The sequence below is a fragment of the Osmia bicornis genome, chromosome 11 (assembly GCF_907164935.1).
Source record: "Osmia bicornis bicornis chromosome 11, iOsmBic2.1, whole genome shotgun sequence".
NCBI classification, from domain to species: domain Eukaryota; kingdom Metazoa; phylum Arthropoda; class Insecta; order Hymenoptera; family Megachilidae; genus Osmia; species Osmia bicornis.
Window position 1 is genome coordinate 763,548 of NC_060226.1, and position 14,964 is coordinate 778,511.

The 14,964-nt window shown below is 36.2% G+C and overlaps 1 protein-coding gene across 3 annotated transcripts in view; it reads right to left on the minus strand.

Annotated features, from left to right (window-relative positions):
* Positions 1 to 2,665: 2,665 nt before the first annotated feature.
* LOC114878174 (carbonic anhydrase-related protein 10) overlaps positions 2,666 to 14,964 on the minus strand; it is a 248,034-nt gene continuing 235,735 nt past the window's right edge. The window contains exons 7-10 of one of the 3 annotated variants that reach the window (XM_029191669.2): positions 7,183 to 7,337; positions 5,179 to 5,304; positions 4,604 to 4,652; positions 4,361 to 4,519 (exon numbers count right to left, since the gene is read on the minus strand). In XM_029191669.2, coding sequence (XP_029047502.1) covers positions 4,452 to 4,519; positions 4,604 to 4,652; positions 5,179 to 5,304; positions 7,183 to 7,337 — 398 coding nt within the window. In that variant the 3' untranslated portion in view covers positions 4,361 to 4,451. Of the gene's footprint in view, positions 4,520 to 4,603; positions 4,653 to 5,178; positions 5,305 to 7,182; positions 7,338 to 14,964 lie in introns of all 3 variants that reach the window. The other 2 variants (XM_029191670.2, XM_029191668.2) reach the window with 2 other exon arrangements.

Sequence of the window (14,964 nt, forward strand, 5' to 3'; positions counted from 1 at the left end):
GGTACAAAGTATTGACCTGCTCTAAATCGTTGAGGAGCTTCGATTTCAATTTGATCGCGCTGTTTTATCTTTTCTCTGTCAATTAGTTGCTTCTGATTTCAAATAATTATTTCAACTGAAATTATAGTACTATATTTATAAATATCCCGAGATTGTATATATATGTATATGATCAAATTTATATGAATTTATTCACACCAGAATAAGGATGCATTAATTTTAATTGTAATTTGGATCAGATTTTCGAAATTGGTTATCAATGAACGATGGGGAAATTAATACTACATATCCTAGGGGTGTGCTAAATAAAATTATCGAATTCACAATTTTATTTCTATCACTTTAAAATTATCCCAATAAAAACAAAATGTTAATTTCAACGCTTCAATGTAGTCATTGAAATTCTTTAAATTCGAAAATAAATGAAAAATCAGATAATTGTTTAATTTAATGTCCCTTGTATTGAAATTATTTTAATTGAATTTTTGAAATTGGTTAAAATCAGTTCGAAAATAATAAGATATCTTATCGACGCTGTTCGATGATCGAAAAGCCACGTTCCGTAGCGGTAGGCGCGTGATTTTCACAGGGGAAGTTGTTAGAATGAAATTCACTTACCTTGCCAGGTCCCCGAAGAGAGAGCCTGATCGAAAGTTGCCGTAACAATGGGAGATAATTAATGAAAGATGAGACACGGCCTCGGAATAAGGCGCGAACTTTGCCCGTCGTTCGACCCACTTCCCGTCCAGACAATTTGTCAATGTAATCGGGATTTTTCGATCGTTGTATCCCGGAATCTCGTCCCACGGGCTTCGCACTCGATAAAGAAACTGCAGGAATCGTCTGTTTCTTCGAATAATTATTCGAACGTCCGCAGAAACGGTACTGCTCGTTAATTCGTGTCACCGTCATCTATATGCGGTTCTTTATAACCTGAATACAATTTTCATTAAACTTTATTTTAAAAGAAATTCTTATTACAGTAAGTAGTTAATAACTTTTTAATTCAAATATGTGTTTGATAGATTTAATTTTGAAAAATTTCAACTTTCTTTTGTGATTTTCCTCAAAAACTGTTATTGTAGAAATATTAATTAAACTTATCTGAAAATTCAAAGATTTCTTTCCCCAGTAATCCTAAATTTTATTTTAAAAATTAAATACATCTGTTTGAAAGAGCTATTTTATTAGAAAATTTCAATATTAAGTACAAGTATCTTATTTTTAACCAATTACACTATCACCATTTGAACCTTGAATTCGACTTATTTCGTTGAATAATTATTCGAAGAAACAAAAATTGAAGCAAGGCAAGGAATTAGTGGCAGCTCGTCAGAATTTATACATATAGTGGCAAGGATGCAGTGGTAAAAATAAAGATCAATTGAAAAAATTATACGATTAATAAAACTAAAGGTAATTATAAATCAAATCTGTAACTTTTAATACTAGCGATAACATTGGCGTAACTTGGACGTTCTTCTGGAGCAGTTCCCTTAAAAATTTTGAAATTTTGAAATTTTTTGGGTGTGGAATTCTGAAATTTGTGAACCTTAAAATTTTAGAATGGTAAAGGTTTACATTTTTGAGAAGGGACTAGACAAAATTTTTAAAGAATTTAGGACTATCTTGGTTCCTATCTAGTTACGGTAATGAGCGGTAATAAGATGTAGCAACTACCATTCTAGTCTCTTTATGGACGAGCCGCCACTGCAAAGAAACAAATCTGTAACAACGTCTAGTACAATATAACGTTGCGTTTATTATTATCGTTATTCATTAACCACAATCGTTAAACGTTCACTTTCGTATGATACAACGTTAGTCTCTATACACACTCTTTTCTCTTATCGTCTCCCTAAATATCCTCTTTTAATTTGCTTACACCTATTTTCAATGGTAGCTTCATTTTACGTTTTCCTCCTTTCAGTCGTCTTGTGTTTATATACAAAAGCGCCGGATCATCCGCTCATTGTTCATCTAAGCTACGAACAACCCAATTAGTTTTTTTCGCGACTGGTTGATCTAGCACACGATTTTATTTTTTATTTTCATTCTCACGCATCTTCATTCCCTAAACATCGAGCTATGTTTCACTCGTTCCGCTTAGAGAACATCGTTTCGTGAATTCTTTTCTTCAACGTGTCCCGTTTTACGTGTATTGGCTACAAAATAATTGACAAAAACCTGTCAAGTAAGTCGATCATTTATTCTCTCGTTTCAGCTCCATCAACACATAATTTCATCGTTTCGTCTGCAAGCGGAACGAGCGTGATTCTTTTTGCTAACAACGACAGGCACACGATTTTTTAACCCTTTCGCCACGAATTGCTGCTGTAAAGAATATTAAGTAGACGTTTATTAAGCTGTTCTGAATTGTTTTTAGTGCTTTTTATTTATATGTACTGTGCGGAGCTGACGAGTTTGCCGAGTTGGACAGACTGCGAGAATTTAAGACGTTCGCTCGCTCCACCTATCCCCACTTTTACGTTCTCGTGGGTAGACGCACTGTCATAGTCGTAGGATAGTGCTTCCATTAGGTACACTCAGTCCCATCGAAGTTGTCGCAGTGAAGTTGGCTACACATTCACCGACACGGCGTGAATGGGTTAGTGCGCCAACTTCACTAACACATTCACGCCGGGTCGGTGAGCCAATGGCGAGATCGGTTCACCGACGCTGCGGCGTGAATGCGTTAGTGAATTTGGAGCCAACTTCACTGCGACAAGTTCATTGCAACTCACTGTACACATCTGATGATGTTTAAGGTAAGTAAAAAAATTCATGTCTACGCCAATGCCTTGAACCGCTCGCTCAGTGCAGTTGCATCTCACTCACTTTCGATACCTCGTTTTCACTTTCCTTATCTTACATCGAATTAGTAACTGTGATCCTATCTGCCAATACCGAAAATACGTGTGACAGAAGGTCACTTAAAAGCAGGAGTGGGTCAGCAACCATCATTACGCAGACCGCCCAACTCGGCAAACTCGTCAGCTCCTCACAGTATGTACATACTGTCGAGAGATGAAAAGAATATTAGGAAAAGGAATGCGGGTACGATTGGTCAGAGTCGGTATGTCACGCCTCACGCACACGCATTTTAGATCGTCGCGTGTTATTGGCCGATGCGGTCACACACTGATCGCGTCACCTGACAAAGAAGGAGAATGAGACTTCGCGACAAAGCGAGATGGTACGAAGTCAGCGTTGCGATGAACTTTAAACGTGAGGATCAAATGTGGGGATAGGGCGGAGCGTGCGAAGTGCTCCATTTGCCCCTGTGCCGTCCCGCTAATATTCTTTCCATCCCTACACTGTACCTCGTGTACCTACGATTTTTTGTAAACAATTTTATTAATTTTATTAATGAGTAAGTAAAAAGGTTGACAGATTCAAAAATGGATGACAGATTCCAGTGGAAATTTGTATACCTATGTTACTCAAACGCGACTGACGTGGAACTGAAAGTGTTAATCATAATCAATAAGTTCATCTATAAGAAAGTATACTGCAATTTTAATCGTAGAATAATAATTGCAAATTTTTATTTATGGCCGATAGTGTAAGTACGTATAGTTTTCTCGATAACGATTAATCTTTATCCGTGATGAAAGGGTCGTATAAAAAATATTACAGCTAAAGAAGAGACGAAACTATTCTCCAGTGAATGATTTACTGGCAGACGGAAACAAAAGAATTTCAAACTGAATGAATCTCAGAACGAACGTGTCAGTGTCGATTAAACTAGTCGTAACTTACAGGAGACACGCTCAATCGAGCTTGTACAGGTTGCTCATCGAGACAAACGTGCCTCAAAATATTTCCATTCGCCGGTACATTTGCCTCGATCCTGGCCACCCGAGGAAAAGGACGACAGGAACGATTTCCTGAACGTGTTCCAGTGACAAACACAAATTTCTCTCGCCTTCGAACACACTTATCATCCCCGTTCGAGAAACCCAGAAATCCTGTGTTATTCCAACATTCGATATCGTTTTTTCTTCGAAATTTTCCAGCAATTCAATCTGCTTGGAATTTTCAATAATTTTGTTACTTATTCCATCATTTGCAATGTCACACTTACGATTAATATTTTGACTATGGCTGCCAGTGTAGCTGTCATTTGCGCTATAAAAATTAGTAATTTTAATAATTTTAACAATGTTAGAAAGTTAGGAATTAGTAATTGACAGAAATTTTTGAATGAAAAATTATTAAAATTAGCAACTCTGCAGCGCAGCAGAAATGAAAAATTTTTGAAAAAATGTTTGAAGGATCATTGAAAAATCGAAAATCTATCACTGGGCGACTAATCGTGGCTGCTCTCGTGTTAAAGCCTATCACGTCTGCTTTTCTTTTCCTGTGCTATCATCTCTTTGAAGATGATCGCGTGAGCCTGTCGCGTTGGAAGCTGAAAACGTCTCTGTTCCACATAGCAGCGGGCCAATTCAGACGACAACGTTGTGCGAAACGGACCCATCGTCTTGCCACGTGTTGGCTGGAAAGAAAAAGTCATCTTTTCAGATTCTCATCGAGACAATCCCTTCGCTAAATGGTAAGAAATTAAGGCCTCTCGAGCCTGGATAATGTCCTGGGTTACCTCTATAATGCATGTCCTGGGCCATCGATGGACATTTTGCATCCGGCCGCTGTTCACACAAACATAAAATAAAATTCCAATTAATTTTCTAAATAAGCTACAAATTTTAACATTGTGCAAGGTGTTCCATAAGTTTTAAATATTAAATTCGTGGACTACGCATTTCTTTAAACAGGATTATTATAAATTAAGCTTCATCGGGATGAAAGATATTTTATTATACTTTTAGTAATTCTTGGCATTTTCTGTGATAAAAAATTCTAAAATTATATTTTGAGGAGCAGTTTAGACGAAACTTATGCAAATTTAATAAGACTAATGATCAGATCATATTGAAATTTTGATTATTATTAAAAATTGCAATATTTAATTTTCAATTTTGGAGTTTCAAGCTTTCCACTTGCTATTATTGATATAATATTTTTTTATTATTTTTTTCTCCAAGTTTTAGGAACGATATATTGGTAACATGCTTGTTCGAAGTTCATCTAAGGAACCAGAAGCGTAATCGTATTAACCAATGAAAAATTAGCGTTTCCGGAAGCGGAAGGAGATAATAGAATACGGCAATTCACCTTGTGAAAATCGATGTTTGTCCGTATAGTCCTGTAATGAAGATCCTGCAGCGGCCTCGAATTGTTTCCCAGGGGTGCTTTCGGTGTGCTCGCCGGACCTTGCATTAGTCTCCTTAGTGCGTAAAGCTGGAAATGGGATTAGGATTACGATGTAACGATGCCGTTCCCTCGTTCAATATTTAACCGTAAAGCAGAGCTTGTTAAGTAATGGCATGGGGAAAGGAACGAGATAAGGAACAACGAACTGACGTTACATAAAGTGGATCTTGAAAGTAATGCACTCAGGATATCAATGTCAATGGCTGATATCTTCTATAATTATACATTATTTGCTCATAGATTCAACCCCACTGGCGTAACTTGGACTTTTATTCGAGGTGGCCTACGTTCTTTATTTTTAGAATTTGGAAAATTTGAAATGTTGAATTTTGAAATTTGTAGTATCTGGAATCTTAAAATTTCAAAATAGTAAAAGTTCACATTGTTGGAAGGGGGCCATTTCAGATTTTTAACGGGATCAGGTCCACTTCTGTGACTTCTATCTACTTACGCCATGGATTTAACTATAATTATACTTTATTGATAAAATTCAAAGCACCTTGACGCGGGAAAATTTCGGAAAAGTTCAGGAAACATTCACTTGCTGAATGAATAAGTAAGTTAATTTTCCACTATGGTGTGCTTTGTTTAAGGACACAGACTCCGACGTCCGCTTCACGGTAAGCGCCGTTGGAAAAAATCGGGCATTAATGAAAACACATGATTGAGAAGTTGGATATTTGACGGTGTGCCATCTAACGTCATTATTCAGAATAAGAAACGAAAGTGAGAAGGCATAGTTGGCAAATCACATCATTTGAGAGTTCTGTCGCGCATGTTGCCGCATCTGTTACAATTTCGACCATTAGCAAAATGAATCGGCTCGAGCTGAGATTTCGATTCCTGCCGAACATAGAAAAGGATAGCGTGAGAGAAAGAGAAGAAGGGTTAAGAATGAAACAGTGCACAAATGTGTACACCCATAAAACGTGTAGACGTAGAAATTACAAAACGACCATACTATTTTTCTCAACGTATGGTGTTTATTACCGTTCAAACGGACCAGACCACCCTGTGGTGAAGTCTACCCGTGTGTGCTGTACCCGCAGAAATTTCATTTATGCAGTTATCGAGACGAAGAATGTAATCTACGAAATTGAGTGTCTCTCTCACGCATGGGTACACGTGCATGCTTTCTGTTGTTTGTGTGAGTTCACGCATACAGGTCATGGCATAAGGAGTCTGTGCCCTTAAAGGTATTATGAAGCTCTAATTATTAGAAATACTAATGGTTAATTTTTAAATTTCAAATCTACTACCTTAGTATAATAGTAACGTTATTCAAAACAATATTTCTCTATTATTTTCTATTAATTATTCGATAGAATTATATCTAATTTGTAGGGGTGTACGGGTATCCAAGCCTCGGGTCGGGTCGGGTCGAATCGGGTAGGGCGGAATCCCGAAAGCTTGCGTCCAGCACGTAATAATTTTCAGGTACCCGTAATTTCAGAACCTGAAATATCAACTTGATAATCGAACTTGCCTCGGGACCCGAAATTCAATTCGGAGCATGACTTTTTAGACTTATTCTAAATTTGTTGAGTTTGAAAGTATTTTTTCATATGTTATCGTAAATAATTGAGTATAATTGAATTTCGAGTCTCGGGTCGAGTTCGATATTTGGGTTCCAAAAGTATGGGTTTCTCGACGAATTTACATAAATTTTTGGAGTCCCGGCCGAATTCGAAAAAAAATTCCCGATCCGAATCTTTGAGTACCTGGTACATCCCTATTAATTTGTAACACTCGTGGCATTCAACATCCTAATAGACAATAATAAATAATAAATTATTCTCAATTATTGTGTCAGATCAATATATTTTGCATAGGTAAAAAAAAAAAAAAAAGAAATAGCAAATTTGATAGAACCAAATACTTATTGTTAGATAGAGTTACAGTCACCTCTCGTGCTGTTACGTAGATGGGTTTGTTGAGGATCAACCATACGGCCGTTTCCCAACAACCCGGATGAGTCGTGCTACCCTCATAAGTCATGTAAGCGTTCGTGTCCGGAAGCAGACTTTTCAGAGACAGATGACGAACTGGTGCAGCATCGCCTGCACAGAAATACCAATCTTTTGTTAGCACTGACGTTTATCTCGTTGACAATCAAAATTCTACGAAATTCATACGGTACATAGAACATACAGAGAGAAATATTGGCTGGAATGAAGACACGACAATATTTGTAGAATCTTAAAATATTCCAACCCTTGACCTATTAACTTCTAGCTTTGTAGTTTAAATTGAAAGGTCAATGTAGGTAAACAGTATTTATTGAGTTTGAAACTTTGAATTATAAAAGACAAGCTCTGAATAATTAAATTTTTATTTATTTAATGTTTGCAAAATTGAAAATTAAATCTGAAATTTCGAAACTTATTATAAATATATTGAAAGTTTATCTATGTTGGTATGTTTGACTCGTTCGAATTTTTCTAAGTTCTAAAATATTTGATTTACAAAATTAAAAGCGAACACAAAAGACACGCTTTCGATTCAAAGTCTTTTTAACTCTTTTTATGGTGGACAGCTAAAGCACTGGAGAAAAGGCGGGACTTGTATCGTACGAATTCGAGAATGTATTTGCATTCTAAACGATCAAAATTCGCCTCGTCCTCTTATTCTATCGGTGGAACGTTGCGTTGCATATTCAAGAACGTTATTTCGAACGCGACAAAATTACTCGATATTCGTTCAGCCGGCTCTTTGAACTTTGATCCGCGAGACTGGCGGCTTGGAAAAAAACAAGCTCGTTCCACGAGCTGTACGGAAAAAGAATTCCGTCACATTGCAATATCTATTTAGTTGTACAAACCTAGAGATGTAATGAAAGAAAATTCATTTACACCATTTGCCGTAAAGAAAACAAAAATCACTTTATAAAAGCTCGCTAAAAAGCTCCTGATAAAAGCTAAATAATTATCATAAAAAATGATAAAATTGTGATTTATTAAAAAATATGTAATTTACTTCATTTGTAACATGATATAGATACTTTTATTTTTGCTTCATATTTTACAAAAACTAGCCCGAGAGTCCCCGATAAAAACTATAATAGATCAGTGTTATATAAAATATCTAAAATATGATTCAATTAAAAGAGAAAAATGTTTGGGTCAGTATATAGGACTCGCTTAGAGCGGTTTGGTAAACAACGCGTTAATATAGTAGTAGAAAGCAACAAACGATCATTAAAAACCCAGGGTTAAGCATTTCCAGTTATCATCTTTCAATATCCATGAACGCAACAGCTGTCAGAGAAATTCATTTCTTGGTAGAAAACGATTCATATCAACATCCCGAATGACACTCGAACCACTTTTCTCCTCATTGATCTCCTACATAGGGTGAATTATGCGCGTAGAAAACGTCAGGTATCACGAGCTGCTTAGAATATCAGCGAGCACTCGTTTCGAGTACTCTGGCGAATGTGTTCGAGCGTATTTCCATTAGTCGTTCGTAACTTCAACGCAAGTACCGATGATTCCTGCATTCGCACCATATAATTTCGCAAAGTTACACGAAATATAAATTTCGCACGAGCAAAAAACAAATCGGTAATCTTTAACACCTTCGCAGTGGGATAAACGGCATAAATTATTTTTATATCATTAGTAATGAGATTCGACATTTTTCTTCTTTTGTTTTCTTTTATTAAATGTTAATAATTACTACTTTGGTTAAATACAAATTCAACAATTCATGTGGTCTTGCTTTTGTTTCTCTCTTTTTTTAAATATTCATTTGCCTTAAAAGTTTAAATTATGAGTAGAGGAATGTGGAGGTCAAGCCGAATACCCGCTTCTATTTCATACTTTCTATCTAAAGTGTAAATATCATTTACTTATATAAATTTATATAAATAATAGTAACAAATAAATAATAATAACTTATATAAATAAGCGTTACATGTATACATATAATAATAAAATGTTTTTCTTATAAGAACTAATTTCTGTAAAAAAACTTACCACCCGTTCCTAGCTACGGGGATATACATAATAATTTTTACAGGTAAGTCAAAATTGTAATTATATTATAATGCTACTGAATATATTATGAGATTAAATAATTTTAACTAGTAAGTTTATGCGATTTCGTAAGAGATAAACAGCTTTGCAGTTCAAGATTTTATTTGTGACTTTTGTTTCTTAAATAACTTGAAATAAATGTATAAAATTGAAATAAATCAAAGAACAATGAATTAAAACTGTTCATTAATATATTTACCTTTTAAATAATTAAGATAAATTAATGTGAATAAGTTAAAGTAAATTAATATAAGCTAAAATATGCTAAAACTTGTAAAAATCATGTAAAATAAATTCTTTATTAATTTTTTAATAATAGAAATAATGGTTTTATAGTTAAATAGTTATATAGTTAATAGGTACCCGGTTTCATCCACCCTTTTAGGGAAAAACTAAGTATATATTTGCATACTTTTGACAAATCTTGTTTTTCTCTGAACCAAATTTTTTTTTTTAATGGAGCTCTTATTTTCTGATTCTCGGAAGTGTAATTAAGATTTTTAACGGCGTATAAAGTTCTGATATCTGGCTCTTTGTTAATAAGGTAACTACATAAAGTATCCGGTTATAGCCCACATTCCTCTATTGCTGTAATATCTAGTATTATTCCAGTATTTAGTAATAAAATATAACGACTGACGGATAATACTCAAAATCCCATAAAATGAAACTTTTCTATCAGAATTAACTTGGATTGAGTACACATTGAACTCGATCCCATCTCCACTCTGTACTTACACTCCATCTCGTTCGGATGATCAAACAACGAGCTCTATCTCACAAATCCTCTCGAATCCCATTGAAAAAGCAGCAAACTCCTTTTGTGTGTAGGAAAAACATCAGCCATCACAATGCAAACTATTCGTTCCATTAATCATCGAAGAATCTTCCATTTCCTGCGTCGATTCGCGGACACGTTTGATATATCCTCGTCGTCGAAGGTGTTCCTTATTATTTATCACAAGAGCGTCGAGGAAATCAGAACGCGCGATAAATGAAAATAAAAGCACAGAGAGGAGATACGCATCCAGGATAAATGCTCGCAGGTAGACATAGAAAAAAAAAAAAAATAAAATAAAAAAGCAAGCGTCTGAAGAGGGAAGACGCGAATAAAAGCTCCGCTACTTTCTGCCCTCTAAGCAGACCTGAATGGTGTCCTAAAAGTGTTCCCTCGCGACGGAAGTAGGGAACAAGCCGGATGGCTGAGGCGGTCACATTTATCCCTTGTGTCAGGCCGCCACCATTTTCTTGACGCACGCCTCCTTAATGTCACCAGCTCGATGAGAGAAATAGTCGGTCCGGGCCGCGACGTCGCGACCAATACAACTCCTTACGAGCAAAGAAGCCTTTCACACGGACCTGAAGTCTTGAGCATTTGACTTACATCTGGTGTTGATTTTTATTAAGGCTCGATTAATGACGCCGCCAGCTTCCCTTTTACGAGCTACATCCGACTTTTAAGATAAAATACCCTCTTGTGTGGGGTTTTCAATAGAGATGGTGTTAGTCGAGGGAGATTGAATTACCGTCTACGTTACTAAGTTAATGAATTATGGAAGAATAATTAACACGTTAAATACCATGCTGGTGGTCGAGATCTTAAATTTTGAATAATCGAATAATTAATAATAAATGTAGGATGTGGTTAAAAGAAGGTCGAAAAAGACACGTATCATCGGAACAAAAAGATATTTAATATTGATGAGAATGGAAAAGAAACAGAAATCATACATGGACTGCGACGCGTTCGTCCTCGCGACCTTTCGTAAAACTGCCTTCCTCTGTTTTCCCCCTCCCGCACGCACACACGCATCTTCGTCTGCCTCATTCACACTGCCTTTAAGCTACATTCACACATCACACATCCATTCCCTCATAAAATTAGGATATTTTAATATTTGGAAACTGGAAATAGATGTCAGAAAATATATTAATATATTTTAGTATTTGAAAATTTGGATATTTACATATTTAAATTGCTAGACCAGTGCCGGATTAAGGGAAGGTTTGAGGAGGCTACAGCCCCGAGCCTCACTTCATAAAGGGCCCTATTATAACCTTTCCATTTATTACATGAAAAAGATTCAATGAAATTTCTGTTTATCGTTACCTTTTTTCGTTACGGTAAAATGTTCTTTAATTTTAGTTAGAATAAATTTCAATTTTTGGACCAAGTTTATCAACCAAAGTGTTTTAGAAATAGCTCCTAGATCTCAGAAATTTTAATTTGGTCCGAACTTAGACATTTGGAAATTGGAAAGAATATATAAGATAATATCCTCAGATAATATCCATACAAATCCTCATCGTCAGTGCCAGCGTTAGGGTGGGGCGCGGTCGGGTAATCGTTCGGGGCGCTAGATCTGCAGGGGGCGCTGCAGTCCGATGTCCTTAGTATGCGAATACATATACCGATATTTTCTCATTGTCTCTTTTTTCTATCTACATCTCATATGTAATATTACATATATACTATATATGCTGCGACATTTATGTCTAAGTACATCTTCTCTGACGCGTTTTTTGAGCCTCTGAATGGGCGCCACGATAATCTTGCCCAGGGCACCAATATTGCTAATACAGGCACTCCATATTCTTAATAATTACAATTTTAATATGTCTGACTACATATGTCAATTTCCACTGTGGCGGTTGATGTATTAATAGATAATAAAAGGGTTATGTTATTATTCCATTACAAAACAAATGACGAAAACAGCTTCCTTCGACTCGGAATATAATGATGGTCATATTTTATTTTGTATCGAACGTGAAGCGACGAGTTTCTTTGTCGCGAGAAGCGTCGAAGCAGAAAGGGCGCGAGACAAAAAGACGAAGCGAGGAAAAGAGCAGCTCTAGGCAGGTGACAAATAATAATAAAGAGGTGTCAGGGATGGAAAGGAGCGTAGGGTGTGGGGCGGATATCGCGAGAAGAAAGGGTCGCCGGCTTGAAATCCAAATGGAAAGAAGGAGGACAGAGGGTGCTGCCGTGATTAATGAAATGCATTAACTCATACGAAGGGTTGGGGATTGAAAGAAAAAACAGAAACTCGTTGGGAGATTGAGAAACGTGCCACGGTCCGGTTCTGTTCGATCATCTCGATTTCGAATATGCTGACAATGAATTTTGGAATTTTTGCCGAACCACGCGGCAAGTGGAACTCTCTTTGTCGAAAAGTGGACAAAATTCAAACTGCTCGATTTAGGCTTTTAGACCATAATTGTCGATTTCAGACACAACAATTTTCAGAAAAGCAGAAGGGGAAAAAAGAAATTGAATTCAACACAGTCGCGGTTCCACGATTTTTTATTTTTCACGTGTGCAGCTGGCGACACGCATCACAGAACGGTTAATATTTGCAGCCGGCAAATGTTTCATCGACTTTCGGTAGCGGGGTGTCTCGTTCGAAAGCGAGAATTTTTCGAATTTCAAGCTGCTCTAGTTTCCTGTGTCGAGCGCGTGGAATTTTTATCGCGGCTGAATCCGCGCGCGCGGAGAGACGCGTGACGTTAAACAACAGCGTGAATGGAAAGAAGTACGGTCGAAAATTGTGAACCGAGGAAGAATATTTGCTTGGCTAAAGGAGTAACAGAGGGAGAACGAGAGAAGGGGGAAGAGAGAGAGAGAGACGTCATGTACCAAATTAGCTTAGAGAAATGCTGTGAAAAGGATTTATAACTGTGTAACGCTCATGTTGAATACTAATAATGTAGAATGAGCTTTGAAGATAAAGTTAACGTCATTTAATATAATGGCTCGATGTATGTAATTTTTTCAAGATAGAGAATTTTTTACGATGTTAAATATAATTCTATCATGCATCAAAATTGGACAAATGAATTTTAATTAAATGCATTTTGGAGATTCCTGTACCATACATGTAACGAGACGACACTTAAATATTCATTAATCTTTTACAACAAATTAATTAAATATTTCACGTAAAGACAAATAAAATATTTTAATAAATAAGTCAGAGTTCATAAAATATCAAAGGGACGCGCAACAGGTACAATATTTCATTAATCGTGCTTGGAAAAATATTTTCTTTTCAAAGTACATAACTCCAACGATTTCAATAAATTTACATGTAAGTATATTTCAGCCAGCAGTTCCCGTTTATCTCCGCGCCGCCGCCCGTTCAAAGATTTACTCGCCTCCAGCCTCTCACCTTTCCTTCCTTCAACGCTCTCAGAACGTTTCTCTTGTTCGACGAACAGCTCGAAACTTTCACAACAATCAGATTCGGCCTACGGCTTGGCCTGAACAAGTTTTTCGAGTAAAAGTTTCGATGGAACAAGCTCTGCTTAAGGAAACACGATGTCGAACGACTGTTCCATTAGGAAGTTCGTTCGAAAGTGTTGCTCGATCTGATCGGTGCCAGCGTTTATTAATCGAATCACGATAATAATTGAAATAGAATTTCACTATCGTTTTCCAAACGATTAATTTCATTTTAGAATGTGATTTCAGTTTACGAAGTTAGAAAAATACATGTATCATAGAATATTGTATTTTAATAGAAGTTATCAGGTATCCTAATACTTATTCTAATATTTAGATATTTGAAAATTGGAAGTATCCGCTCGTGGTCAAATTACGCTTCTCTAGAAATAATGATAATATAGGGGAAGCAGGAATTCTTAAAATTTTAATTTTGACAATATTAATACTAGAAATAATTTAGAAAACGAATAACATCATTTTTGATGATTAAATATTATAAAATTTAGTATTTACCTGAGAAATATAGTTATTAAATAAATATCAATTTAAATTTTTTCGAGTAAACGCAAAATTTTTTATACGCAAATAGTGGGAGGCCACAGACCTATATATGTACATGTATATATTATGTATACAGGGTGTTCGACAACAGGTGGGCAAAATTTTAAGGGGTGATTCTAGGGGTCAAAATAAGACGAAAATCAAGAATAATGAAATAGCGTTTGCGGCTTTATTTTCCAGTAATTAACGTTTAAAAATTCGAGTAAAAGCGCCTGAAACCTGCAATCCGCTCAGTATCGATGACTGAATGTCAGGTCAGCAGGGGTCGGTACAGTCATAACCAAAAATCGAAGCTGAATGCTGTAGTACTGAGAAACAGAATAGCACGAGGTAAGTTTCTACTATTCAACGATTCTTGGTTATGACTGTACCTTCCCCTACTGATCGGACGTTCAGTTGTCGGTGCTAGGCGGATTGCAGGTTTCAGACGCTTTTTACTCGAATTTTTAAACGTTAATTACTGGAAAATAAAGCCGCAAACGCTATTTCATTATTCTTGATTTTCGTCTTATTTTGATCCGTAGAATCACCCCTTAAAATTTTGCCCACCTGTTGTCGAACACCCTGTATATGTATAAGTACGGAGTCTCCTTCCGTACATCGTCATTCTGTCTTGACAACGCCCACGGGAAAATGCGAGAATGCTGGACATTATTATTTTTTCTGGGAAAGTCTGATTTGATCCTAAGTGTACATTAGAGAACATATTATATTATTGAGTATGTATTTTGATACTCTGATATTTTAATCTTTGAAAATTGGAAATTTATACAGTCAAATCTTTCTAGTTGTGCATAAACTGAGAAGCGGAGGTGGACAATGTGGGCAGGGTAGATATCATTTTTCGAGCCTTGCGGCTAC